Source organism: Propithecus coquereli, unplaced genomic scaffold (assembly GCF_000956105.1).
Source record: "Propithecus coquereli isolate 6110/MARCELLA unplaced genomic scaffold, Pcoq_1.0 Scaffold877, whole genome shotgun sequence".
NCBI classification, from domain to species: Eukaryota; Metazoa; Chordata; class Mammalia; order Primates; family Indriidae; genus Propithecus; species Propithecus coquereli.
In genome coordinates, this window is record NW_012155029.1 from 190,930 (window position 1) to 217,251 (window position 26,322).

A 26,322-nucleotide genomic window follows, 5' to 3' on the forward strand; every position below is an offset into this window, starting at 1 on the left:
TAGCTGTCCAGTTAATTTCTTTCTATTTTTGGTAGAGACGGGGTCTCGCTCTTGCTCAGGCTGGTCTCGAACTCCCGAGCTCAAACAATCCTCCCGCCTCGGCCTCCCAGAGTGCAATAACATACTTTTATTTAAAAAAAAAAAAAACCCTACGTTTCTTAAAACCAAAAGAAAAATTTATGCCAAGAGTGGTAATGTTTTACATTTTTGCAAATCTCTTTAATGTTTGGCTTGTTAGAAGACAGACTCTCATGTTTGATTCTGCATGCTCATATTTGGTGTGATATCACATCATGTAGCTTCTGAAAACTCCACCACTTACTTAGAGGAAGAGAGTGAAAAAGGCAAATAATATCTTAGAATCATTATCAACAAAAAAAAGAAAAAAAAAGAATTATTATGAACATAGTTTTGATATTGCAGACCCCCTAAAAGCATCCAGGGGTACCCTCCAGGGGTTCCCCAGGACATGCTTTGGGAACCGCTACTGTAGCTGACCAGTGAGGCGTGAGGAATTTTAAGGGGGTGGGGAGATGTGAAGTCCCTTGAGCCACAGCCTAAAAATTCATCATAAGTGGATAAATGGGCTTCATAAAGCCTATTTCCAAGCTGCAGTTGTGTCAGGAAGACGTCGCATCTGCCCTCCTGTCTCTATCCTCAGGTGTGGAGTCTGTCGGAACAGGGCACCCTGCTGCACGTCCTCGAAGGCGTCGGGGCCCCTGTGAGCCTGCTGGCCCGGGGTGGGGCTTTGGTGGCATCTGCTTCCTGGCAGTCCTCATCTTTCAAAGTCTGGGATCTTGCCGATGCTCAGAAACCCCAGGAATCTGCCCCCTTTCTGGACCGCACTGGCCTCACTGCGGTGTCCCACAACGGAAGCTACGTCTACTTCCCCAAAATTGGGGACAAAAACAAAGTCACCATTTGGGACTTGGCAGAAGGTTTGTGAGATATAAGTATGGTCGTGTGTGCGGGTCACAACTGAAGCCGTCTGTCTTAGTGGGTTTAGGCTGCTGTAGCGAAGTACCGTAGACCGGGTGGCTTAAGCAATGGACATTTATTGCTCACGGCTCCCGAGGCTGCGAAGTTAAGGATCGAGGTGCTGGCAGGTCTGCTGTCTGGTGAGGGCCCGTTTCCTCATTCATAGGTGGCCGTCTTCACATTGTGTCTGCAGAGAGAGAGAGAGAGCGCGCGCAAGCAAGCTCTTGGGCATCTTCTTAGAAGGGCACTAATCCCGTGCGTGAGGGCCCCACCCCTCAGCCTAATCACTTCCCAAAGTCCTTGCTATAGTTTGAATGTTTTTCCCCCAAACCTCATGTTGAAATTTGATCCCCAGTGTTGGAGGTGGGGCCTAGTGGGAGGTGTTTGAGTCATGGGGGGATCCCTGAGGAATAGATGAATGCCCTCCCTGGGTGGGGGGTGATCGAGTTCTTGCTCTGTTAGTTCCCATGAGAGGTGGTTGTTAAAAGAGCCTGGCACCTCCCCCATCTCTTCCTCTCTCCCCCTCTGCCCTCTCCCCTCCCCTCTCGCCGTGTGATCTCTGCACACGCCAGCTTCTCTTCACCTTCCACCACGAGTGGAAGCTTCCCAAGGCCTTCATCAGAAGCAGACACTGGCGCCTGCAGATCCGTGAGCCAAATAAACCATCCTTTCTTTATAAAGAGCCTCAGGTATATATTTATGCCAGCCTCAGGTATTCTTTTATAGCAACACAAACGGACTAAGACAGGCCTCATCTCCTGATGCTAGCCCATTGGGGGTGAGGATTTCAATCTAGAAATTTGAGAGCGGGGGACACGAAGGTTCAATCCATAACACCCCCATCACTCTAGGCAGGTTGAAAGTCACCAATTGAAAACAGGATTTGATTTTACATATTTCCCCTGGAAAGCAATTGGTAATCTGGCTGCCCAATCCCTGTTTTAGTTCATGTTCCCTAGAAGCTGGGCCTGTGATGAGGATATTTGCACAAGTGATGCATGGAGGGGTGTTGAAAGCGGGTGAGGGAAGGAGGCTGGGGCAGGGGGCGGGCAGAGCAAGGATGTGAGCTTGGCTGGAATCCCATGGGAGCCCTAGAAGGCAAATGGCGCCACTGCCTGGGTCCATTCAGGCTGCTACAATGGAACAGCATAGACTGGCTTATGAAGAACAGAAATTCATTTCTCATGGTTGTGGAGGCTGGGAAGTCCAAGATCAAGGTGCAGACAGGTCCGGCATCGGGTGAGGGCCCGCTTCCTGGCTCATGGACGGCCATCTGTTGCTCTGTCCTCACATGGCAGAAGGTGACAAAGGAGTCCCTGGGGCCTCTTTTTCTTTTTTTTTTTTTGAGACAGGGTCTCACTCTGTTGCCCAGGCTGGAGTGCAGTGGCATCATCATAGCTCGCTGCAGCCTCAAACTCCTCTGCTCAAGTGATCCTCTGGCCTCAGCCTCCTGAGTAGCTGGGACTACAGGTGTGTACCACCATGCTGGGCTAATTTTTTTAGGTTTTTTGTTTTTAATAGAGAAGGAGTCTCATTATTGCCCAGGCTGGTCTTGAACTCCTGGGCTCAAGCAATCCTCCTGCCCTGGCCTCCCAAAGTGCTGGGATTATAGGCGTGAGCCACCGCACCCGGCCCAGACAGATATGCTTTAAGCGTCAACCCACTAGCCTAGGCTCTGAGGGGTTGGCAGTGCACAAGTCAGACAAGGTTATTATTCTCAAGGCGCTTGTCTGCTAGTTGGGGAGCAGAGTAGGACATAAAGCAATGGAGAGTGGTGGCCAATGAGGTGGGGGTCTGCACGCTGCAGCCCGAGGGCCAAAGCCGGAAGCATGCATTTGTTTACATGCTATCTGTGTCTGGCTGCAGGGTGGAAAGATTGTAACTGAGTGCATGGGGCTCATGAGCCAAAAATATTTATTTCCTAGCCCTTTGCAGAAGACGTCTGTAAAGGAAAAGTTTAGGATGAGATCTGAGAGGTCACGTAAAGCCTTGAGGACAGCAGAAAAGAGTTTGTATTATGTCCCGAGGGTTGTGGAAGCCAGGATTCACACCCCACTCCCCAGCACCCTCCATTGCTGAGGGTTAAGCAGGGGCCTGAGATGATGTTTTACATTTTAAACAGCTCAGATTGGCATGGCAGGGTGGCTTATGGCCTGCCTATAATCCTAGCACACTGGGAGGCCGAGGCAGGAGGATCGTTTGAGGTCAGGAGTTTGAGACCAGACTGAGCAAGAGCGAGACCCCGTGTCTACTAAAAATAGAAAAATTTAGACAGCCATGGAAGCATGTGCCTGTAGTCCCAGCTATTCAGGAGGCCGAGGCAGGAGGATCGCTTGAGGCCAGGAATTCAAGGCTGCAGTGAGCTATGATGACACCACTGCATTCCAGCCTGGGCAACAGAGCAAGATCCTTATCTCTAAAAAATAAAATAAATGTAAAAAAAATAGGAAAACCAGGGAACCTCTATGATCAGTTCTCAATGTGGTCTTCTCCCCTGGCAGGTGAGGAACAAGACGTCCTGGACACTTCCAATGAGATCAGGTGTCTAGAGGTTGCTGAGCAGTCCAAGCTCCTTTTTACTGGCCTTGTTTCAGGGACTGTCCTGGTGTTCCCCCTGAATTCCCGGCAGGATGTGATGTGCATCCCCCCTCCCGAGGCCCAGAAAGCCATCAACTGCATGTCCTTGAGCAAGGCCGAGGACCATTTGGCCATTGCCTATGACAACATTGTCCTGGTCCTGGACATCAGCCCCGGGGACCCCTGTCCAGTCATCGATGGGCCAACATACACCTTTTACACCCAGCTGCCCGAGACCATATCCAGCGTGGCCGTGCTGCGTGACTACCGCGTGGTCTACGGCATGATGAACGGCGACCTCTTCCTCTATGAGTGCGCAAATTCCAAGGTGTTCCCCTTGGAGGCGCACAGGAGCCGAGTCTCCTGCGTGGAGGTCAGCCACGAGGAGCGGCTGGCGGTCAGTGGGTCCGAGGAAGACTTGCTGTGTCTCTGGGACCTGCAGGGCTGCAAGTGGAAATTCGAGATGAGCTACACGGTGCGTGGCCCGCCACACCCCGGTCCCGCTAGATCTTGGCTTTGGAAAACCAATAAACAGCGATTGTTTATTAAGCGCACGGCTGGGGCAGGGGGACCAGGGTGCAACGAGGATGAGGAAACTGAGGCACTTGCCTTGGGAGCAAAGTTTAAGGAGGTACCAAAAAACTCAGCAATGCAGATAAACAATATTTTAATGCAATATTTATTTGTTTAGTTAGTTAGTTTAGAGACAGGGTCTCACTCTGTCACCCAGGCTGGAGTGCAGTGGCATCATCATAGCTCACTGCAGCCTTGAACTTCTGGCCTCAAGTAATCCTCCTGCCTCAGCCTCCTGAGTAGCTGGGACTACAGGCAAATATTTAGGTTGTGTTGCCCTTGTCCCCTGCTCCCAGTTTTTAAAAATTTTTTTGTAGAGATGGGATTTCGCTGTGTTTGCCCAGGCTGGTCTTGAACTCCTGGCCTCAAGCGATTTTCCTGCCTCAGCCTCCCAAAGTGCTGGGACTCTGGGACCTGCAGGCATGCAAGTGGAAATTTGAGATGAGCTTCACGGTGCGTGGCCCACCATGCCACCCCACTCAGCCTTGATGCAATATTTTTTTAAAAACCCAAAAGGAGTGCCAAAAATCCAAGAAGAACAAAATACCGCTGACTCACTCTTCTCACCCTGGTTCTTTGCTGTCCTTTCATTCCACTGATATTTATTGCACCACCTCTGCCTGGCCCCTTTCTAGTACCAAGGAGGCAGCTGTGACCAGGGGAGACACTGTCCCAAGTCTTGGAGCCACTTTCTCGTGGGAGAGACCCACTAGGGTTTTCTGTGTTCTGCTCACTGAGGTATCCTCTGTCCCTAAGAGAGCTCCTGACATTTCCTTGGTGCTCAATAAATGTTGGTGAAATAAAAACAAAGCAACAAATACATGATGGGTTAGAGAGTAATAAGGGATTTGAAGGAAAATACAGCAAAGTAAAGTGGGTGGATAGAGGTGAGGGCTGCTGTGTAAGAAAGCTGTGCAAGTGTAGTGGAACAGCATTCTGGGCAGAAGGAACAGCAGCTGCAAAGACTCTGAGGAGGGAAACTGGCAAAGTGTCTTAGGGTCCTATTATAAGGCACTATTACCATTTTTTGTATCGATATTATTCTTAAGAGTATATTACATTTTATATATTTATATATCGATGCAATATAATATATAATATATGTCATACTATCATTATATAATTTAATCCTTACAACACTCTCGTAGGGTTGGTGTTATTGTTCCAGTTTTTCAGATGGAGAACTGAGGTCATATGTTAGGTTGCAATATGTAAAAATTGTTAATAAACATAGGGAGTTGATACTGTAACAAAGAGAACGGAATGGCGGGGTGTGGTGGCTCATGTCTGTAATCCCAGCTACTTGGGAGGCCAAGGCAGGAGAATTGCTTGAGGCCAGGAATTTGAGATCAGCCTGGGCAATGTAGCAAGACCCCCCTCTCTATAAAATTAAAAAAAAATTAGCTAGGTGTGGTGGCACGCATCTATAGTCCTAGCTACTCAGTGAGCTATGAGCCACTGGACTCCAGCCTGACCCGCAGAGTATGACCCTGTCTCTTAAAAAAGAGATAGAGAGAGAGAGAACACATATTGATAGTTTCATCTTAAAAGATATTTGTCCCACCTGACTTATTTGTTTTTATGGAGCCACTGCCAAGTCTGGGATGTAAGTATTTTGCCTTGCTGAGATAGGAAATTTCAACACAACAGTTAAATACACACAGCTTTGTTTTTAAATCAGCTTAATTTTAGAATAATTTTAGATTTACAGAAAAGTTGCAAAAATAATACAAAGTACCTTCTTCACCCACCTTCCCTGATGTTAACATCTTATGTAACTATAGTGTTGTTGTTAAAGCTAAGAAATTAATGTGGGAACAATACTATCAACTAAACTATAGACGTTATTTAGAATCTTACCAGTTTTTCAACTCATTGCCTTCTTCTGTTCTGGGATCTAATCTGGGATGCCACACTGCATATAGCATATAGCTTTTATTTATTTATTTATTTTAGCACATAGCTTTTAATTAAATACAATCGTAGCTAATGTTTGTATAACCAAGGTCATTTAAGAAGTTGAATCCTATAATTCCCACTCTCCAGTGCAAACTGTCTCTGAACCGTTCAATCCAATCTCCATGGGGGTGTGCCTTGCTCCTGAGAATGCTGTGCTACCCATCTCTCCAGGTTTTCACTTGATCCTTCCCCTGTGGGGCGCTTCAAAGGCTGGCTCCTGGCCAGGCACGGTGGCTCACGCCTGCAATCCTAGCACTCTGGGAGGCCAAGGCAGGAGGATCATTTGAGGTCAGACGTTTGAGACCAGCCTGAGCAAGAGGGAGACCCCGTCTCTACGAAAAAACAGAAAAATCAGCTGGGCATGGTGGTGTGCGTCTGTAGTCCCAGCTACTTGGGAGGCTGAGGCAGGAGGATTGTTTGAACCCAGGAGTTCGAGGTTGCAGTGAGCTACCATGACACCACTGCACTCTGCCAGGGGCAACAGTGAGACTCTGTCTCAAAAAAAGAAAAAAAAAAAAAGCCTGGCTCCTTGGAGCTGATCTCCTGGGTGTTTCAGTCTGGAATCAGGATCACACTGTCTATTTTCAACAGAGCTCTTACTGCAGAGGGGTCCAATGCGCTTGCTTCTCCAAGGATGACAAGTACGTGTTTGCAGGCTTAAAGGATCGCTCCATCATTGTCTGGAGTGTGTTGGATGGTGAGTTGTTTTGCTTTTAGAGCAGGACTGAGCTTCGATCTGAAGAGAGAGGGCTCTGTCCTCAGTCCTAGGTATTAGAGTGCCCTGTTCCGTCCTCAACTAGCTGGGGTCCTCAGCTTAGGGAGGTGTCTTAAAGCCAAGGGGATGGGCTCACAACCTCTCTTCTAGACTGATGCTGTGGAACTCCAGAACACCCTCCCCCCATGGCCTCGAGCCCTCTTTAGGGCACACACAGGCTTCTTCTGTAGTGTAATCCTTCTGAGGGTAGACAGTGTCTCTGGTGTGTGCACCCCTAGGCTCGGGAGGTAGCCATGGGGTGGTGTGGATAGAGTTCAGATGTCTGGGCTGGAGTGGAGGGTTCATATCTATATATGTGAGGGCCCTACAGTGTGGGATAAAACTGGGAAAAGTGGGAATAGAAGGGGGCCAAGTCACAAACAGCAGGTACTGGCTCTCCCACATTGCTACATTCCAGTACTAAACTCTTAAGAGCCCAAGAATTCTCAATCTGATCCCAGCCTTCCAGGTTGTTCCGAAGATACCTTCATCAATGTAGGAAGATAGAGAGTATTTTACTTAACAGTTTATTCACTAGATCTGCAGCATTTCCACATTTTATCTTATAGGATGTGGATCTCAATTTATTCTCTTTACCCAGGCCCTATAAATGTTAGGGGCAGCCTGTTTTAAGACCAACGACTTTGAAAATCCCCTTGTTGCTTACTCTGTTCAATATTATGCCAAGGTCATATAAGCAAGAGTTATATTGTATACTGGGTATAATCCCTGAATCATTTAATTCAACATTCATCCCCATTTTACAGAGCAAAAATTGAGGCTCTCAATTTTTGAGGCTGGATGACTTGCCCAAGGTCACACAGTGAGTAACTGGTAGGCTGAGGTTTGAAGCTCATCTGCCTGATTCCAGTGCTCACCTTTGTCACTTTCTTGCACTGTCTCCTATAGAGAAGACTCTAATCATTTATTACCTCTCTGAACCCTGATGACCCTGGTGGGGGATAAGTATCATTGCTATTTTCTTTTGACAAACGGAGAAGTGGACTTACTCAAGGTCACAAAGCAAGTTAGCTGCTAAGAGAATATTAGGTAGAGCCTAATACATTGTAATCTGATACATTATAATCTATTACATTAATCTAAAACATTGTGGTTGAATACATTGTAGTCTAATACATTAGTAAAGATAGCTGGTAAAAACGTCACAGATGGTTCAGTGGGTAAGGTCTGAGGATTGTGGCCTTAAAAGCTCATCCTGGGCAGGTCCACAACCTCTCTTTCTTCTCCCTTCAACAATAATATTTACTGAGCTCACTGTGGGCCAAAATCCTATACTTAGCACCTTAGAAGTATGATGTCTTTAAATCTTCAAAATTCCCCTGGGCATGTAGGTTCTGTTATCATTCTCATTTTGCAGATAAAGCAAGAAGGACTCTAAGAGTCCCTCTAAATGTCATGACTAAGTTAGTCAGGGTTAGAGCAAAAATTTGACCCCATGCAGCCAACTCTAGAATGTGTAGGATTGGACCTATGCACCCCACTTTTCTCATTTTTGCCCTGCTCTTCACCCTCACAGGCACCCTGCTGGCTGTCCAGTTTGTCCATGCTGTGGTAAACAGAATCATTCCAACCTCCAATGGCTTCATTGCCCCTACCAGACATGGTTATCTCATCCGAGAGCGTTTCCAGTGCCCTTCGTCAAGAGCCTCGCAGCAAGACCCTCTCAAGAACTTCAAGAAGGCAGTGTGGATGGTCAAATCCAGGCAGAGAGAAGAGCTGGCTGCAGGTGCAGGAGCACCCCAGGACTTGGGATCAGAAAGTACCCAGGAAAATGAATCCAAATCAAACAAACGCTCACAAGTCTGCCTGATTGTATAGAAACCCCCTGTGGGGACATGGGGCTCCAATGAGTTAGTCTCATTTAATCTGGTTGAAGCAAAGAGAATGTATTTGCTGGTGTATACCTGGACCCAAAACCTCAGATTATTTGACTCAGACATCATCTCTTCCCATCTTTCTATTGTTTCCTCATTGTTGGTTTTAGTCTCAGATCTTCCACCCCCAGGTTAGCAACATGGTGGCCAACATGCTGCTTTCTCCAAGTTCAGTAGAAAAGAGGGCTTCCCTTTCCCACATTTTGAACCAAAGCCCTGGCCTCAACTCTCTTGGCCCCAGTTGGTTCGTACTCTGAACCAGTGATTATCTCTGGGACAATGTAGCACTCCACTTGGCTGGATAGACCCAGTGTCCACCATTGGGGCTGAGGTTGGAGATGACACCACCCAATCATGTAGACTGAGAATGAAAGACAGTATTCCTGGGAGGCAAACTGGGGCGCTGGTACCAGGTAAAGGGGGGATGGATGAGTGTGAGACAGACTAAACCACTGATGAGGATCGGTCTATAAAGCACCTGGTTCTGTCATCTGATCGTCATCACAGCCCATACTTTAGGGAGGGCAGGAGTTTCTGCATCCATTTTACAGATGATGAAATGGAGCCTTGCAGAGTTACCTGGGATTTGCTCCAGGTCACAGGCCCAAGATTCAAGGGCTCTAAGAGCCAGGACCCTTTTGTCCCAATCCTTTTTGGACCACTTTATTCTAATTTTAGTCTCGGAAGCACAACCATCTATTCCACAGGTGGCAGCCTCAAATGCTCCCAGAGGCTAGTGAATCATCCAGATGATTTCCATGCACCTAGGTGAGCAGCAGGAAGGGATGGAGGCTCTGGACACATGGAGGGCACAGGTTGTGTCTAGGGTGGGCACAGGCACCCTGACAGTAGCCCAGAATCAACATGACAAAACAAGCCTATTGTCGGATCTTCCTGTTGTCATAAGCAAAGCCAGAAATGCAGACTTTTATGCAAAAACATTCCCATGTTTTAAAGTGGGCAATTGGCTCAAATTTATATCTATATAGGTGTATTTGGCCTGTATGTCTTTGGTTGAGGAGCTGACTTCATGATTCAAGCTGGCATTAAAACAATAGCCATGTTATAGTTCTCCCATCCCTCTTCCCGGACTTCCAAACTTTCAGGATGAAGACGCTTTTTTAATCTTAAAAACTGGAGGCTCTTGGAAGTCGACAGAAAGAGCTGCTGACGTATCTCTGCTTCACTTTTGGACCATCTGCCTTGTGCAAGTTCAACAGTCGAACTGTTTTCATTCCACGTAAATGGATCTTTTTTCTTTGCTCACCGCTTTCTAAAATTCCCACTTGCTTCTGGGGCTTTTGCTATAATGATAGGAGAGTCCAAACCTTCGAGGTGCTGTTCCTTCTCCCTTTTGTTGAATTCCAGACAGAGTTTCAGCAAAAGCAACCTTAGAAACAGAGGCTTTTGAGCTCAATGAGACCCTACTGACTAGCTCATTCATTTGTTTCCCAAATCAGGGTTCCAAGGCAGGCTTCGGCAGTTCTGCAAACATGAGCATTAAATTCCATTAAAAAAATATTTTAAACTGTAATTTTAAAGTGCATGCTCAGAGACATTGGGAAGCTGGTTTTAAGTCATTGGAGATGACTAATTTAGGATTCCCCTGCCATCTCCATTTAAGAGGCCTCTTAAGGTTGTGAAGAGAGCCCTTGAATAAAATACCTACTTGGCTGGGTGCAGTGGCTCACACCTATAATCCCAACACTCCAGAAGGCTGATGGGGGAGGATTGCTTGAGGTCTGGAGTTCAAGACCAGCCTGGGTGGCATAGCAAGATCCTCCTGTCTCTACAGAAAGTTAAAAAATTAGTGGCACATGGTGGCACATGCCTGTAGCCCCAGCTACTTGGGAACCTGAGGCAGGAGGATCGTTTGAGCCTAGGAGTTCGATTTACAGTGAGCTATGATGGTGCCACTGTACTCCAGCCTCAGTGACGTAGCAAGACCCTGTCTCTAAAAAGAAAGAATAAAGAAAAAGAAAGAAAGAAAGAAAAGAAAAAAGGCTACTCTTTTCCCCAACTTCTCGGTGAGTCAGAGATTTACCCAAAGCAGAAACAAAGTGGATACTGAGAGACAGAGGAACATTTCATCTACAATTTCTGGTTTAAAATTTCTGTGTCCATCTCGACAGCCTCAGTGAGAATCAATTGCTTGGTATGTACATCCTAATTTGAACATCGGAAAGAAATTTTTACTAATAAAATGCTCCTCCAAATTATTTCTTACATTGGGGGTTTTGCAGTGAGTTTCCATTTGAGAAAGAGTTTGCGTGCTCTGAATGTTTGACAACCACTGTGCTTTAAGAGGATTGGTTTGCCTAAGGTCTCCCAGCCACGGCACAGCCAGGATGAGAATGTGGTTATTTCAATCCCCACCTTATACTCTTGTCGCTAAACATAACCACAAAACTTGTCATCCAAACTAGAACACTTTTAACAATTACTCCTGGACAACAGAAATATACTGAACTGTCCCAAGGCAATTGAAATACACAGCCCATCTAGTTCCAGCAAGAATGGATTTATATTAAATCCTGGAGACTTTGGCTGGGCATGGTGGCTCGAATCTGTAGTCCCTTGGGACTATTTGGGAGGCTGAGGTAGGAGGATTGTTTGAGGCCAGAAGTTTGAGACCAGCCTATCTCTAAAAAAAGAAAAATAATTCTAGAGACTTTGTATTTATCTCTTTATCTCAACTTTTTCCTTTGTGAAAATGTTTAAACCTACAGCAAAGTTGCAATATAAGGACAATGAATGAACATTTACTATTTATTAGAAATTTATTATCAGTTTTTAAAAAATCAGATTAATTTAAAAATGAATGATGAAGAAAATATCAACATTTTATATAAAGTTGGGATCTGACCCTGCACTTTTGGGAACCTGCCTCACCCTCCTCACATATTCTAGAACAGGGGTCAACAATCTACAGCCTGCAGTTCTGCCACCTTTTTTTTCGGAGACAGGGCCTCATGTTGTCACCGAGGCTGGAGTGCAGTGGCACAATCATTGCTCACTGCAGCCTTGAACTCCGGGGCTCAAGTGATCCTCCTGCCTCAGCCTCCCGAGTAGCTGGGACTACAGGTGCAGGCTACCACACCTGGCTAATTTAAAAAAATTTTTTAGAGACGGGGGTCTTGCTATGTTGCCTAGGCTGGTCTTAAACTCCTGGCCTCAAGGGATCCTTCCCCCCCTTGGCCTCCTAAAGTGCTGGGATTATAGACATGTGCTACCATGCCTGGCCTATTTTTGTAAATAAAGTTTTATTGGAACACAACCATGCTTGTTTATTTAGATATTGCCTGCAACTGCATCCATGCTACAACAGCAGGGTTGAGTCATTGTGACAAAGAATGTATGGCCCCAAAGCCACAGATATTTACAATCTGTCCCTTTACCAAAAAATTGTGCTAAGCCTTAAGACTTGATTAGATTTAGGGTAAACAGTTTTTTTTAATGGATCTTAGTTTGTTGTTGTTGTTTTTTTTTAAGACATGGGGTCTTGCTATGTTGCTCAGGCTGGCCTTGAACTCCTGGGCTTACATGACCCTCCCACCTTAGTGTTCCAAGTAGCTGGGGTTACAGGTGCATGCCACCACACCCGGCTTAAATTTTATTTTATGTTTTGAGCAGTTTTAGGTTTATAGCAAAATTGAGGGGAAGGTACAGAAGTTTGCCATATGCACCCGGCCCCCACAAATGCGCATCCTCCCCCATCATCAACATTCCTCACCAGAGTGGTACAGTTGTCGCAATGGATGAACCTACATTGACACGTCCTTATCACACACAGGGTAGACATTTTTGACAAGGATACGTCATAGCTGTATTCATTCTCTATTGCTGCAAAACAAATTAACACAAATTTAGCAGCTTAAAATAACATCCGCTTATTATCTTATAATTTCTGTGGATCAGGAGTCTGAGCATGGTGGAACTCCATTCTTTGTTCGGGGCCTCACAAGGTGTCAGCCGGATTGGGTTCTCATGGAGACACTCAGAGACTTCATCCAGGCTCCTTCAGACTGTTGGCAGAGTTGAGTTCCTCCAAGCAGGAGGAGTGTGGACCTCGGCTGCCTCTCTCCATGGGCAGTTTTTGAAAACAGCTGGTTCCTCTTTCAAGGCTAGGAGGTTTGCATTTCTCTGCCACTTCCAGTTGCTGACCTCAGAGTGTTTTGTTTTGTTTTTTTTTTTTTAGAGACAGGGTCTCTCTATATTGCCTAAGCTGGTCTTCAACTTCTGGCCTCAAGTGATCCTCCCATCTCAGCCTCCTGAGTAGCTGGGACTACAGATACCAGTACCTGACTCAAATAATCTTTTAAATGATGTCCCTGATTAAGTCAGCCTCACCCAGAGTAATCTCCCCTCTGATTAACTCAAAACCAACTCATTTGGCATCTTAAATATACCTGCAAAATCCCCTCCCCTTTGCCAGCTAGGGTAGCCTAATCACAGGGTGACTTCCGTCATAGGCCCAGGTCCCGTTCACAACCCCAGGGCAGGGCATCAGAGGCATGAGTACTGGGGAGTGGGCATCTTGGAACCCACCTTAGAATTTTGCCACCATAACACACAATTCTGGGCTTCAGACATTTGGGTCGTAAAGTTTGCCACTGGGAAGATGCAAGTAATCCAAAATAGGATCTTCTGATTTTGTCTTTTTTTTTTTGAGACAGAGTCTTGCTCTGTCACCTGAGCTAGAGTGCAGTGGCATCATCATAGCTCACTGCAACCTCAAACTCCTGCGCTCAGGCGATCCTCCTGCCTCAGCCTCCCAAGTAGCTGGGACTACAGGTGCAAGCCACCACGCCTGGCTAATTTCTTCTATTTTTTAGAATAGACAGGGTCTCGCTGTTGCTCAGGCTGGTCTCGAACTCCTCACCTCAGTCGGGAGTTCCTGAACTCCTGCCTCGGCCTCCCAGAGTGCTAGGATTACAGGCGTGAGCCACTGCACCCACCTGGCTTTTTAACCTTGGCAAAATACTATCCCGTGAGAGACCTACCTAAGAACCTTGCCTTGAAGTCACTTCATTTGACAAATGGTAAAGAAATCTGCATTCCAAAGCTGGTCTATCTAAATCGTCAACTCTTTCCAATTTAATCTGTGTAGGTGAGAATAGCAAACAAAAAAATATAATGTAGCAACTTTTTATGTTTGATAAAAATAAGAATTTCCAGCCTTCGCAACAAAGTGAGATCCTGTCTCTAAAAAAAAAAAAAAAAACAAAAAACAAATAAAGAATTTTAAAATGTATGTGTATTGTTTTCCTCATAATGAACATGTACACAGGTGCGCATACACACATGTACATACATGCTCACATGTGCACACACATGCCCCAGGTTGGCTGTTCCCCAAACGAGTGAAGGTTTTATCTGACTATTTGAGAAAAAACTGAAAGTGATCCTTCAAATTTGAATAGCATCCACACTCCATGGAGGGAGCGGGGATTGTGCGACAATCCTGTTGGCCCTCAAAGACAGTGACTAACGGGAGGCTTCAGTGTGAATTGGGCTGTCCAGATGTCTGGTGGCCACAAAGGGTTCAGGTTGCCTTCACTGCTGTCCATACAGGAATATCCCTTTCTGGGCTGGGAGCCATGAATCCTCCGTGTTTTGCCTTCTAAATATCTCTCCCTTCCACTGCCGCTCCCATCCTGGTCTAAGCCTCCCTTGTCCTTTGCCTAAATGATGAAACCGCCTCCCTACACCTTCCCTGGGTCCCCTCCAATCGCTTCCCTGCAGAGCAGCCGGAGTGATCACTTTCAAATGCAAACCTGATTGTACAGCTTCCTTAACTCAAAACCCAGGTGCTGTTTCCACCAGCACTAATGCTAAGCTCCAAAGCCTTAAGTCCCATAACGTGCTGCGTCGTCTGCCCCTCCTGGTTGCTCACGGTTATCTTGCGCTCTCTTACTTTCCTTCCCTCTCTGCAGTCTGGGGAACTAGTTTTTTTTTTTTTTTTCTCTTTACATTCTTCAAATGTGCCATGCTCCCTCCTACCATAAACAGTCACAGCTGTTTACGAATTTTCTTATGGTGAATACCTATACAAACTTCAGACCTCAGCTAGAATATCACCTCCTCTGGGAAGCCTCCTAGACTGGGTTAAGTCCCCTAGATGGCAGGTGATATTTTCCAAAAATAGGCATAGCATATTTCCTGTCCCACAGGCTATTCTGGAACCTGGCCACTCCCCAGGTTGCCCTCCTCTTGAATTTGGGAGGGACTTTGTAACAGCCTTTATGGACAGAATGCAATGGAAATGATTCTGTGTTACTTCCGAGGCTGGGTCAGAAAAAGTAATATAGGAACCGGACACAGTGGTGTGTGTCTGTAGTCCCAGCTCCTTGAGAGGCTGAGGTGGGAGGATCACTTGAGTCCAGGAGTTCAAGGCTGACCTGGGCAAGACGATGAGACCCCCATCTCTATAAACAAACGAACAGAAAAAGAAAGGGCAATATGATATTCACCTGGCTAACTCACTCTCAGGACGGTTGTTCTTGGAACCTAGCAGCCACGTAGTGAGGAAGCCGAGGGTGCCTGGCAGGTGGGGAGGGGCCATATGTACATGTTCCAGGCAACAGCTCCAGGAAAGGTCTCAGCCTATAGCCAGGAGCAGATGACAGGAAGTGTGTGAACAAACATTCAAATGATTCCAGCCCCCAGCCTTATGAGTCACCCCAGCTGACACCAAAGCCACCAGGGATAAGCTATTTCTGCCAAGCCTGCCCCAATTGCAGATTGGAGAGTGAAATAAATGTTGTTGCTGTCATCTGAAGCTACTCAATCTTGGGCTGATTTGTTACACAGCCATAGTAACAGGGATTTAGTAACTGTTACCTTTATACCTTCCCTTTGAAGTGTATGTTACACTTGAAACTTTACATTTGTGAGATTACTTGATTCCTATCTGTCTATCCCCAGAAAGACTGGAAGTTCTGAGTTCCAAGTTCATGTTAGTTGTCACCATTCTATTCCCTACGCCTAGCATAGTGCCTGGTAAACGATGCCCTTGATGCTAATTTACTCTCAACTTTCCTGCACCTCTTCACATACGTGCTTGAGGCCAGGAAGCCACCAGCCTGGTCAGGCAATGCAGCAGGAGGTTCTGCATGAATACAGGGCAGTTTGCTTGCGTAGAAAATCCTGCAAGAAAAGGTTCAGAAGGGCAAAGTCTGATGGGCTGCAATGCAGGTGCTTAGATTTCATCTCCTGAGAAACAGGATGTCCTTGGAGGTTTGGAAGCAGTGATGGAATGACACGAGTTCTTGAAAGTACCAGGGCTGGGAAAGTACCAGGCTCCTGAACTGGTCCAGTTGGGAAGTAACAGTGTCAAAGCTAGGGAAGTAGAGCTAGGAGGAGTGGGACTAAGTCAAAGGCCATTTAGCAAAAAATCACTGCGTGGGGGCCTGTATTAGGGTGCTGTGTGCACACACTCCCAATTGTCACATTAACTCCTCAAAGCCGAGATGCATAAATTTATCCCATAAAAGGCCAGATGGCAAATATATCAGGCTCTGCTGGTCTCTGGCTCTTTCACAGCTACTCACTCTGCCTCTGCAGAGCAAAAGCAGCCAGGTAAACGAATGGGCGTGTCTGTGTGCCTGCCAATAAAACTTTATTTAGAAACACTGAAATGTGCATTTCATAGAATTTTCACACGTCACGAAATATTCTTCTCCTTTGGATTTTTTCCCCCAACCATGTAAACGTAAAAATCACTCTGAGCTTGAGGGGCCGGACACGAGCAGGCGGCAGATTTTGGTTGCTGGATCAATCACTAGTTATGATTCCAATTGGGGATCTAAGGAGTCCCTCAAAGAGCCCCGCCCCGTTCTCTGACGTCACCTGGACCCACCCACCGGGGGCGGGCCACGCGCGTGCGTGGTCGGCCCTCGGGCGGGGGCGGGGCGGACCGCAGTTCTGACTTCCAACATGGCGCACGCTGGCGGCGGCGGCGGCGGCGGCCCCGCGGGCCGGGGACTGAGCGGCGCCCGCTGGGGTCGCTCGGGCTCCGCGGGCCACGAGAAGCTTCCGGTGCACGTGAGTGGCATCTCCGCCCTCCCGCGGGGATCCCGTCCTCTGGATCCCGCAGGCGGGCGCCCCTCACCCGGGCCCCGCCCGGCCCCGCCTCCGCCTCGGCCTCCCCTCTGCGTTGCCCCGACCCCCCACCTCTCACCTCGGCCCTCCGGAGGCCCGGCCCGTCCCCCTCCCGGCCAGGGACCCCCGCTGCCCCTCCCGTCCCCTCCTCCAGCGACCCCTGGCCCACTGGGACCCCCCCCTCACAGGTGGAGGACGCCCTCACCTACCTGGACCAGGTGAAGATCCGCTTTGGCAGCGATCCTGCCACCTACAACGGCTTCCTGGAGATCATGAAGGAGTTCAAAAGCCAGAGGTACCCGCGGAACTCCTCCCCTCCCCCGGTCCCTCCTGGGCCGGAATCGGCCGAACTGGGGTGGGCTCCCCCAATCCTGCTGTACCCTCCTCCCCCAGCCGGGTGACCTTGCGCAGGTTGTCGGGACGTCTCAGAGCCTCAGCTCCTTCTCCTAAAAAAACAACAACAAAAAATGGGAATGGGTAGTCCCCACCTTGTTGAGCTGTCGAGCTGTCGTGGGGATTCCTGGAAGGAGGGCAGGGATGGGGGAGGCGAGTGCACACGCAGAGTCACATCCTGCCTCGGTTTAAAATGTTGATTTTTAAATAAGTCCTCTTCGTGGAAGATTTGGGGGGACTCATTTTGATTTTTTTCTGAGCACTGCATTCAAATGTTATTTGTCTTGATGATTGAGTTTTTGGCACCCTCTCTCCCTTAAATCCTGTCCCCAAGATGCTTTACTTGGCTCACCCTGGTCTCAGGCCTGCTTGGAAGTAAGGCGCATAAAACGCTTAGTAAGGGACCTGGCACTCAGAGAGCATTTAAAACACATGAGCTGTATTTGTAGACACAGAATCAGGAGGGTTAGAGATAGAAGGAAACCCACTTTCGTGGCAGAAGTGAGACTAGAACTCAGACCCTGTGACTCTTAGATTTTTTGCAGGTCACATACCAACCATGCTGCTCCCTCTTAGGGATCGTGGTGGAGCTGGCCCGATTTCCTTCCACCGGTGCAGGGCTGACTAAGGCCTGGGCCATGACCACAGCCAGGAGGGAGACCCCATCACTCACATTCTTACGCAGTTGCCACACTTGAAGGGCCTTTGGTATTTATGCTTTGCAATCAGTTGCTCAGATCAAAACCCGTGTCATAGTCGTCCCTGATTCACACAAAATGAGGGAATTTATCCCATCACTTAGAGGGCTTTGGCCTCCTGCCACATCTTGGAGTTCCAGGCCTTGCATTCGGCTCTCCTGACATTTTCAGAACTGAGCGTGTGTGCACGTGCTTGGAGTGTTTTAGGGAGTTGTGCTGTGTAAACATTCTCTGGTTCTCTTCAGGAGGGCGCAGGGAGCTCAGGCCTAGCCGCTCTGGAAATAGATCACAGTCTGCAGATGCTACCGCAAGAGTCACATTTAGATTGTTTTGTTGTCAGTTGAACAGCTCATCATGTGGCAGTATCAAGGGAGTCGGGAATAGATTTTGTTTTTAATTTGCTCTCTGAGACCCTTTTGCCCACTTGCGTTCCTCTTTCTTCTAGCATCGATACTCCTGGAGTCATCAGACGCGTCTCACAGCTCTTTCACGAGCACCCTGACCTCATTGTTGGATTCAATGCTTTCCTTCCCCTCGGATACAGAATAGACATTCCCAAGAATGGCAAGTTAAACATACAGTCGCCTCTGACGAGCCAGGTAGGTTGCTGCAGTGGTTCAGGTGATCTTGACTTTAACACAGCACACCCTGCTACTCAGGTCGGGCCACGTGTCTCCTTCGTGTCATTGCTGGAAAGCCACTTACAATCCATTCTTTTCCTAGACATGCTAATCGCTTCTAGCACAAATCAGAGTAGATCAAAACACCGACACAAGCAGCCTCTGCCTCCCCAGTTGATCTGTTTGGAAGGTTTAAATCAAGAGTGGATGTCAGGGAGGCATCTTCCTGACACAGAATTTTATGGTAAGTCAAAATAACCACATCAACAGTTGCTGAGGTCTTGGCTTGAGGCTTCCCCAGGGAGCGGACCAGGCAGGCCTACTCTCGTACTCGGGCATGTGCTAGTCTGCATCTGATGGCTCTCAGTACTGCCAGCGAGATAATAAAGTGATTGAGATGCGTACGTGAGTGGCCATTTTTACCGTTTATTTTCTGTGCTTCGTTTAATTGTTGACAGGGCCCTTGGCTCTGCTGAGGCTTGTGGCTTTGGTTCTTTCTTTCCCAGGCGATAGGTTAACACCCTGTCTGTTTCTGCAGTCTCTTGCTTGTGCTCACCAGAGCCTCTGAGACAAAGACAGCTTATTTGAGCTTTACTTTTATAAGACCATTGTCTTTTTCTCCACCTCAGTGCTATTGCCATTTAGTGCACACTTCTTTGCTGTTGGGGACTGCCTGGTACATCGTGGGATGTTTAGAAGCATCCCTGGCCTCCACCCCACTGCCCGTCACCCAGTTGTGACAGCCAAAAACATCTCCAGACATCACTAGGGGTCTCCTGGGGGCAAAATTGCCCGTTACAAACCATCGGTGTAAGGGAACCAGCTCTCTCAACCTCTTCCAGTTCCACCTTGACAGTTTGAGCAGGGATGTGAAAATCTGTGGCTGGAAGCACTTGGTAGGTCTCTCCTTTGATGGGGGAGATTGCGGAGTGCCAGATCAATTAGGGAGCCAGGATTTGGAAAGAGGACAACGAAAGGTAACGTGGCCATGACGGGTCCCTCCCTGAGGGTGGCTTGCGCGTAAATGCTGCTGCTTCTCTGTATAAGGCAAGCTCTGCCGTCAGCACGTTGCCTCATTAAAGCCGTCTCAGTTTTAAAAGCGAACTTGGAAGCGTGTGGCCGCTGAATTCCGAAGAGGTTCCATTTCACGTCTGCAAATGGAGCCCCAGGGTCCAGATGTAGGGCCTGCGCCTCCAGACTGTAAAAGCCTCGGCAAGACTAATCTCTGCAACAGTCGTGGCTGCGGAGGAACCAAGCTTGTCTGCACGGCAGCAGCATCTGCGAGAGCACTTTGTAGGGTCTCAGCGCCGTGTAAATGCTGGGTAGACGCTGGCATCGTTACCACCACTCACGCAGAAAGCGCCGGAGTCGGAAGGTATAAGTTGTGCCCTCTGCATGCGGAAATTGCCTCTCAGCTGTCCCTGACTGTGGGAGTAGCTCGGCTGTCAGGGCTGGATCTCGACAGGAACCACACTGTGGTCGGACTTGGAGTTGGCGCTTCCTTTAAATAGCCGCGGCGTCCCTGCTGTTCCCAGCACAGTGGACGGCTGGCAGTCTCCTCTCCCCTAGGTGGCTTAGGTGACAGCGACTTAGAGAAAGGCTTGACAAGAACTCCCACTTAATAGCTACTCAGCAGGGCTTCATAGTTTTGCTGCGGCCCAGAAGCAGGCACTTCTAGGGCCTCCTCCCACAGCTGGGGGGTTGGTTCCCGTCAGGCCCCCGCAAGGCCATTCCGTTTCAGCCAGTACTGTGGGACCCACCAGGTTTCCGGCTCTGCTTCCCAGCGGTCTGGGCTGCTGTTTGTGTGGCTTCGGGACAGGCACACAGGAGACCCTAGATGGCCCTTCGGCTTCCTGGAGTCCTCTGAGAGGCCACAGTAGCCTGAAAACCTTACAGGGCTGCTCACACACAAATGCCCTGGTGATATTCTCTTTTTATTGGTTTTTCTAGCTTCACTTGTAAAGGAGAGCCTTTTTGGGTTTTTTTTCCATTTTTCATTTCACCCTGAAGCCCGCCAACTACAGACAAAGGAGTGGCTGTCAGATGCTGAGGAAGGCAAATAAGAGCGTCCCAGCCCTTGCGGATCCTTTGGTGCGGAAGGTCTCAACCTCAGCACTGTTGCCGTTCGGGGGCTGGGACGTTCTTTCTGGTGGGGGCCATCCTGTGCACTGCAGGGTCTCAAGCAGTGTCCCTGGCTCTACCACCAGATGCCAGTAGCACCCCTCCCCCAGATGTGACAGTATTTTAATATCTCCCAGTATTGCCAGGTGTCCCTGGGGGGTGGAATCCCCCAGTTGAGAATGCAATTATAAAGGGGAAGACAGACACGTCACAGCATGTGTGGCTAGCAGGGACCTGGGGAGGTTGGAGGGAAGAACGTCCTCTTGCTAGGACCTCAGCCTCCTGGGTCACCATCATTTTGTGTCTGGTAGTTTGGGCCTCAGTTATAACGTCACCTCTGCAGAGAGCCCCCCACTCCCAAGCCCATGTCATTCTTACACCACCCTGGGTTATATTAATATATTTCAAAATAGCAAGATAGCTAGGAAGAGAAGTTAAAAATCATTGAGTCCTTAAGATGAAGTCTTGTCTTGGTCTTAACCATATCTACCTTCCAGAACATTGCTGGGGCAGCAGCACAGCAAGACCCAGGAATTGGATGTCAGTGAGAAAGTAGCAACTCTGGGCTCCCAGGTCCTCTTCAAGGGCAGACCCTGTCTCCTGGGAGACAAGAGCCGGCTTGCACAGAGACAGAAACTCTTAAGGTGCAGCTCATAACATAAGTGGCCGCTGTACATGCGAAGGGAGACCCCCCGCTCCCCGCACCTTGCTATTCTCTGGGGGAGGCCCAGCCAGTTTCCGACAAGTCAGTTCTGTGTTTGTGTCCTATTTGCTCATGGAGCAGGCAGTGGGTGACCTCTTCTTCCAAGGTAGGCCCTGGGTTTATTCAGAGAACCAGCTCTTGGGGTGCCCACGCGGCTGAGTGGGGACTCAAATGAAAAACAGGTGTGCAGACGCCGACCGTGTGAGGGGCCTCAGTGCTGTGGCCCACAGACAGCAGTGTCGGGGCAGAGAGAGGACACAGCAGGCCAGGGAAGGGCGTGCAGAGGTGCCCTAGGCAGGGGCTGGGTCTGGAGTGCTTAGATGGCTACTCCTGGTGGGGTGTGGGGGCCTAGGGTGGGAGCAGGTAGGTGTGTACAGGAAATAGCCAGAACGCCGGTGGGGCTGGGAAATGAAGGAGAGGAGGTAGGGAGAGAGAGCCAGGGGTGTGGGGGTTGGTGGGGGGTTGTGGAAGGCAACCCTGCTGCTGTGCTGGGAATGGCATGAGGCGTCGGGAGACCCCTGGGAGGCTAGGGAGGGGTCCTGGGTGATCTGGGTAGTGATGGGGGGCGGGGGACAGCGGGAGTCAGTGAGAAGTTGAGAGTCTGGGGTGATTCCAGGATGCCTGATTCCCTAGGTGCTGCTGGTGGCCCCTGGTGAGGTGATCGAGGCCTGGGAGGCAGTTGGGGGCTGCTCCTTGTGTAACAGATGCCATTGGAGACCTCTTTTAAATATCCAGGTGGGGGCTGTGTGTGGATGCTCAGGTGGAGGCGTCGGCCACTCGGGGTGGCTTGTCATGGCGCAGGAGGCGTTTCTCACTCTGCCTGGACATGGCCACGCAGCAGCAGGAGAGGGAGGATGTGCAGGCAGAGAAAGGCAGGACTGGGCTTGTTCCAGAATGTTTAGAGCAGGGTGGGCAAATTGTGGCCCGTGGGTTAAAGCCACCTTGGCTTTGTGTGGTTGGTGATTTTTACATTTTTCAAAAATTTACATTTAAAACGTTTTTTTTAAAATTGTGATTATAGTCACATAACATAAAATTCAACACCATAATTTGAGTGGTTTCTAATATATGCATAACATTGTGCAACCATCTCCCCCAATTCCAGAACATTTCCATCACCCCAAAATCAAGCCCGGTACCTCCTAATTCTCCCTTCCCTGCAGCCCCTGGCAACCACCAGTCTGCGTCCTGTCTGTGTGGAATTGCCTGTTCTGGACACTTCGTATCAGTGGAATCACACACTGCGTGGCTTTTGTGTCTGGCTTCTCTCCCTCAGCACCGTGTTTTGGGGGTTGATCCACGTCGTAGCAGGCGTCAGGCTCCATTCCTTTTGTGGCTGAGTGCTGTTCCGCTGTGCGGGCGGGCCACATTCTGTTTATCCTTCCATCTCCTGGTGGATGACTGGGTCGTTTCCACCTTTTTGGCTGCTGTGAGTAGTGTGCTGTGAACAGTCACGTAGAAGGATTTGTTCGAGCACCTGTTTTCGTTCTTTTGGTTAAACACCTCGGCGTGGATCTCTTGGATCTGATGGTAATTCTGTGCTCAGCTTGTTGAGGGAACTGCCAGACTTTTTCACGACGATTGTGCTGTCACTATATCCATCCGTTTTTGCTGAGCCCTGGTCTAGAGGGTGGGTGGTTCTCCATCTTGTCACAGGGGCTCACTTCAGGGCATCTGAGGGGGGCTTTGGGGGACTTAAAAATGCCTCCTCGGACTGGAGGCGGGGCTCCCAGTGGGCCCACAGCCTTCCCCCCACACTCTCAGCCAGCTCCTTCCACCACCAGACCTGTGCACCACGAAGGAACACAAACGCAGACCGCTTGAGCTTGAGCAGACAGAACTGGCAAGAGCATCGTCAGAGTCTCTTAGAACAAATCCCCCCGCCGAGGAGAAGTGGTGTTTAGCATTGCGGCTGCTCTGCATCTCGTGTGTCTCTGCCTGCCTGGGCTCAGGCTTTCCGGATTTGTCTCTGTAGCTACTGTCCTGGGCAGAATTATTACTGCGTCCCCTGCCAAAGTGCGTATGTTGAAGACCTGACCCCGCAGTACCTCGGGAATGTGACTGTGTTTGGACAGGGTCTTTAAAGAGGTCATCAAGGCGAAACAAGGCCATTGGGGTGGGCCCTAATCCCATCCGAGTGGAGTCCTTACAAGAAGAGGAGATTGGGACACACACCAGAGACGCTCATGCACAGAGAGACGACCGTGTCAGGACACGGCAAGAAGGCGGCCATCTGTAAGCCAAGGAGAGAGGCCCCAGAGACCCCGAACCTGCCAGAACTTTGATCTTGGACTCTCGGCCTCCAGAACTGTGAGAAAAATTAATTTCTGTTGTGTAAGCCACCCAGTTTGGGGGACTTTGTTATGGCAGCCTGAGCTGACTAATAGCACCCGCCCGGATGACGGTGCCCGAGACACCGTGGCACGGCTTCGCTGCAGCCCGGCAGCGGTGCCTGTTGCGGTGACAGGTCTGCAGCTGCCGGCTGCAGCGCGCCCAGCCTCACCTGTCCTGGCAGATTCCTCGGGTCAGTGACCAGGGCCAGGTGCGATGTTGGGCAACAGAAACAGGAGAGAAATCCATTTGTTCTTTCATCCATTCGCCTGATCACCCCCGACAATCGGGGAAGCCTGCCCGCACCGTTCCGGGTGCCAGGGACGCAGCGCCAGGCAAGATGGAATCCCTGCCCTCGTGGAGTTTGCTGCCTAGTGAGGGTGGACGACAATAGAGTGAGTAAGTTGTATTACACATGGCGGAGGTGACAGGTGCCGTGGAGAAAACTGCAGGAATGCTGGGAGACGGGGTCATTTTACTTTGGTGCAAGATGGTTCTAGAAGCCTCACTGAGGTGTTGCATAAGCAAAGACCTGGAGCCGAGCTGGAGGGACCGTGACCTGCTCAAGAACCAGCCCGCGTGCGCTGCGGACATGGAGCATAATTCTGGGTTAGAAATAGAACGTCACCTCCTTTGGGGGGTGGTCCTGTCCCGCCATGAATAGGATTCTGTGTGCATGGGAGGGAGACATGCTTGTTTTCTGTTTTTACTTGTATTGGCAGAAAAGTACGTACATAGAGGGCATGCTTGCTGGGCGGTCTTTTCTCTCAGGTGACTGTTGCACCTCGTTCTGATTGGCCTGGGGCTTGGCGCCGAAAGTCACATGTCCTGGGAATCCTTGAAGCCCCCAGCCGCCCGAACGGTGGGTCCCCCTAGTCTCCAGGGCCCCGTTTCATACATCCTGACCTCCCCATCGCTGCTGACAGCAGGTGTTTCCCACCTGGAAACGGTCTTGCTGAAATGGGACCATGGAAGGTGTGGGGAGACTCTTTCTACACACAGCCCAGCACTCGGCTCTGCAAAGGGTTAAAATCCATTTCTTGTAAATTTCTCCCGCATGCTCATTTTTCACAGTGTGAGGAGCTCATTAAACTTGCGTATTCTTGGGGTAGACTGGGCAGGATCGGGTGGAGGTGAGTCAGTGAGGCTCACCCGGGAATTCGCAGACGCTGGGACGCTGAGGAAGGCGCTGTTGGCGTGTGCCCGGCCGCCCCCTCCCTCCATCCCCCAGAGTAACCTTTCTCTGCGTCTGGTAACAGCTGGCTCCACGCCGGGGCCTGTATGCTCTCGCGCAGACGGCGGCTGGGCCTGGTGTTTCTCACAATCTGTTCCCAGCATCAGCTCATTGTCTCGTTGTTGTCAGGAAAATGCGCACAACCACGGCGACTGTGCCGAGGACTTCAAGCAACAGATGCCGTACAAGGAAGACAAACCGCAGGTGCCCTTGGAGTCAGACTCCGTGGAATTCAACAACGCCATCAGCTACGTGAACAAGATTAAGACCCGCTTCCTGGACCACCCGGAAATCTACAGGTCCTTCCTGGAGATACTGCACACGTACCAGGTAAGGGGACGCAGGTCGCGCTTCTTGGTGGGTGTCTGTGGAACCATCCAGTATCGGGCACTGAAGGTACTGAGATTTTCTTGTCTGAATTCAGGAAATCCTGTAAAATTCTGATTAGTGGTGTTTTTGTTTTTGGTTTTTGGCACTGATTTTGTTTTTACTCTAGTGAAATATACATAAAGTTCACCGTTTTAACCATGTTGAAGTGTCCAGTTTGGTGGCATTAAGTACGTTCACATTGTTGTACGACCATCACCACCATCCCGTCTCCAGAACCCTTCGTCTCATCAGACTGAACCTGTCCCCGTCGGACAGTCACTCCCCCTCCTGCCTCCTCCAGCCCCGGCGCCCACCATTCTACTTTCCGTCTCTCTGAATTTAACACCTCTGGGGACCAGTTACAAATGCAATCACACAGTGTTTGTCCTTTTGTGACTGGCTCATTTCACGTAGCTGACTGGCAGCGTGGGGCAGGATTGCCGTCCTCTGTAAGGCTGACAGAGAGTCACTTCGTGGGTGCACCGCACTGTGTTCGTCCGTCCGTCTGTCGCCGGACGCTGGGCTGCGTCTGCCTTTCGGCTGCTGCGGATGCCGCTGCTGTGAACACAAACACCTGGCGGAGTTCTGTTTGGTTCCGATTCTAACTGGTCCCTTTGTGCACCTCCGCACCCAAGAACTGCTAGGAACGTGCATTAGGGGAATTTAAAAAGAACCTAAGAATGCTGTCTTTTCATAAGACGACTTTGTTACTGTTTAGGCGATATGACTGCCCTTTATTTTTGCTCCTCGTAACTGGTGGCACCTTGGCCCAGTGCTGGGAGCCGTGGTGATGGAGACGAGTGGTTGCTGCGCATAGTTGTTCAGTCCAGTGGCAGGAGGAGCTTCGGGTGGGAGAGAAGAGATGTGTGTGGGAGAAGTGGGTCAGGGAGGGGACTATCAGGTTGAATCTTGACAAATTGTCAGACCATCAGGCGGATGAGCATGGAGGAAGGGTGGCCTCTCTCGGTGTCAGGACCAGCCTGTGCAAAGGGCCAGGGGCCAGAGCAGACAGCT

At 49.4% G+C, this 26,322-nt stretch overlaps 2 protein-coding genes across 2 annotated transcripts in view; both read left to right on the plus strand.

Moving 5' to 3' along the window:
* NWD1 (NACHT and WD repeat domain containing 1) overlaps positions 1-8,734 on the plus strand; it is a 59,543-nt gene extending 50,809 nt beyond the window's left edge. The window contains exons 15-18 of the mRNA XM_012664248.1: positions 662-938; positions 3,480-4,030; positions 6,679-6,784; positions 8,379-8,734. Of these exons, the coding sequence (XP_012519702.1) occupies positions 662-938; positions 3,480-4,030; positions 6,679-6,784; positions 8,379-8,680 (1,236 nt within the window). The 3' untranslated portion in view covers positions 8,681-8,734. The remainder of the gene's footprint in view (positions 1-661; positions 939-3,479; positions 4,031-6,678; positions 6,785-8,378) is intronic.
* Positions 8,735-16,646: 7,912 nt separating this feature from the next.
* SIN3B (SIN3 transcription regulator family member B) overlaps positions 16,647-26,322 on the plus strand; it is a 39,258-nt gene continuing 29,582 nt past the window's right edge. Inside the window, exons 1-4 of the mRNA XM_012664253.1 lie at positions 16,647-16,782; positions 17,028-17,134; positions 18,376-18,529; positions 25,069-25,269. Coding sequence (XP_012519707.1) covers positions 16,675-16,782; positions 17,028-17,134; positions 18,376-18,529; positions 25,069-25,269 — 570 coding nt within the window. The 5' untranslated portion in view covers positions 16,647-16,674. The remainder of the gene's footprint in view (positions 16,783-17,027; positions 17,135-18,375; positions 18,530-25,068; positions 25,270-26,322) is intronic.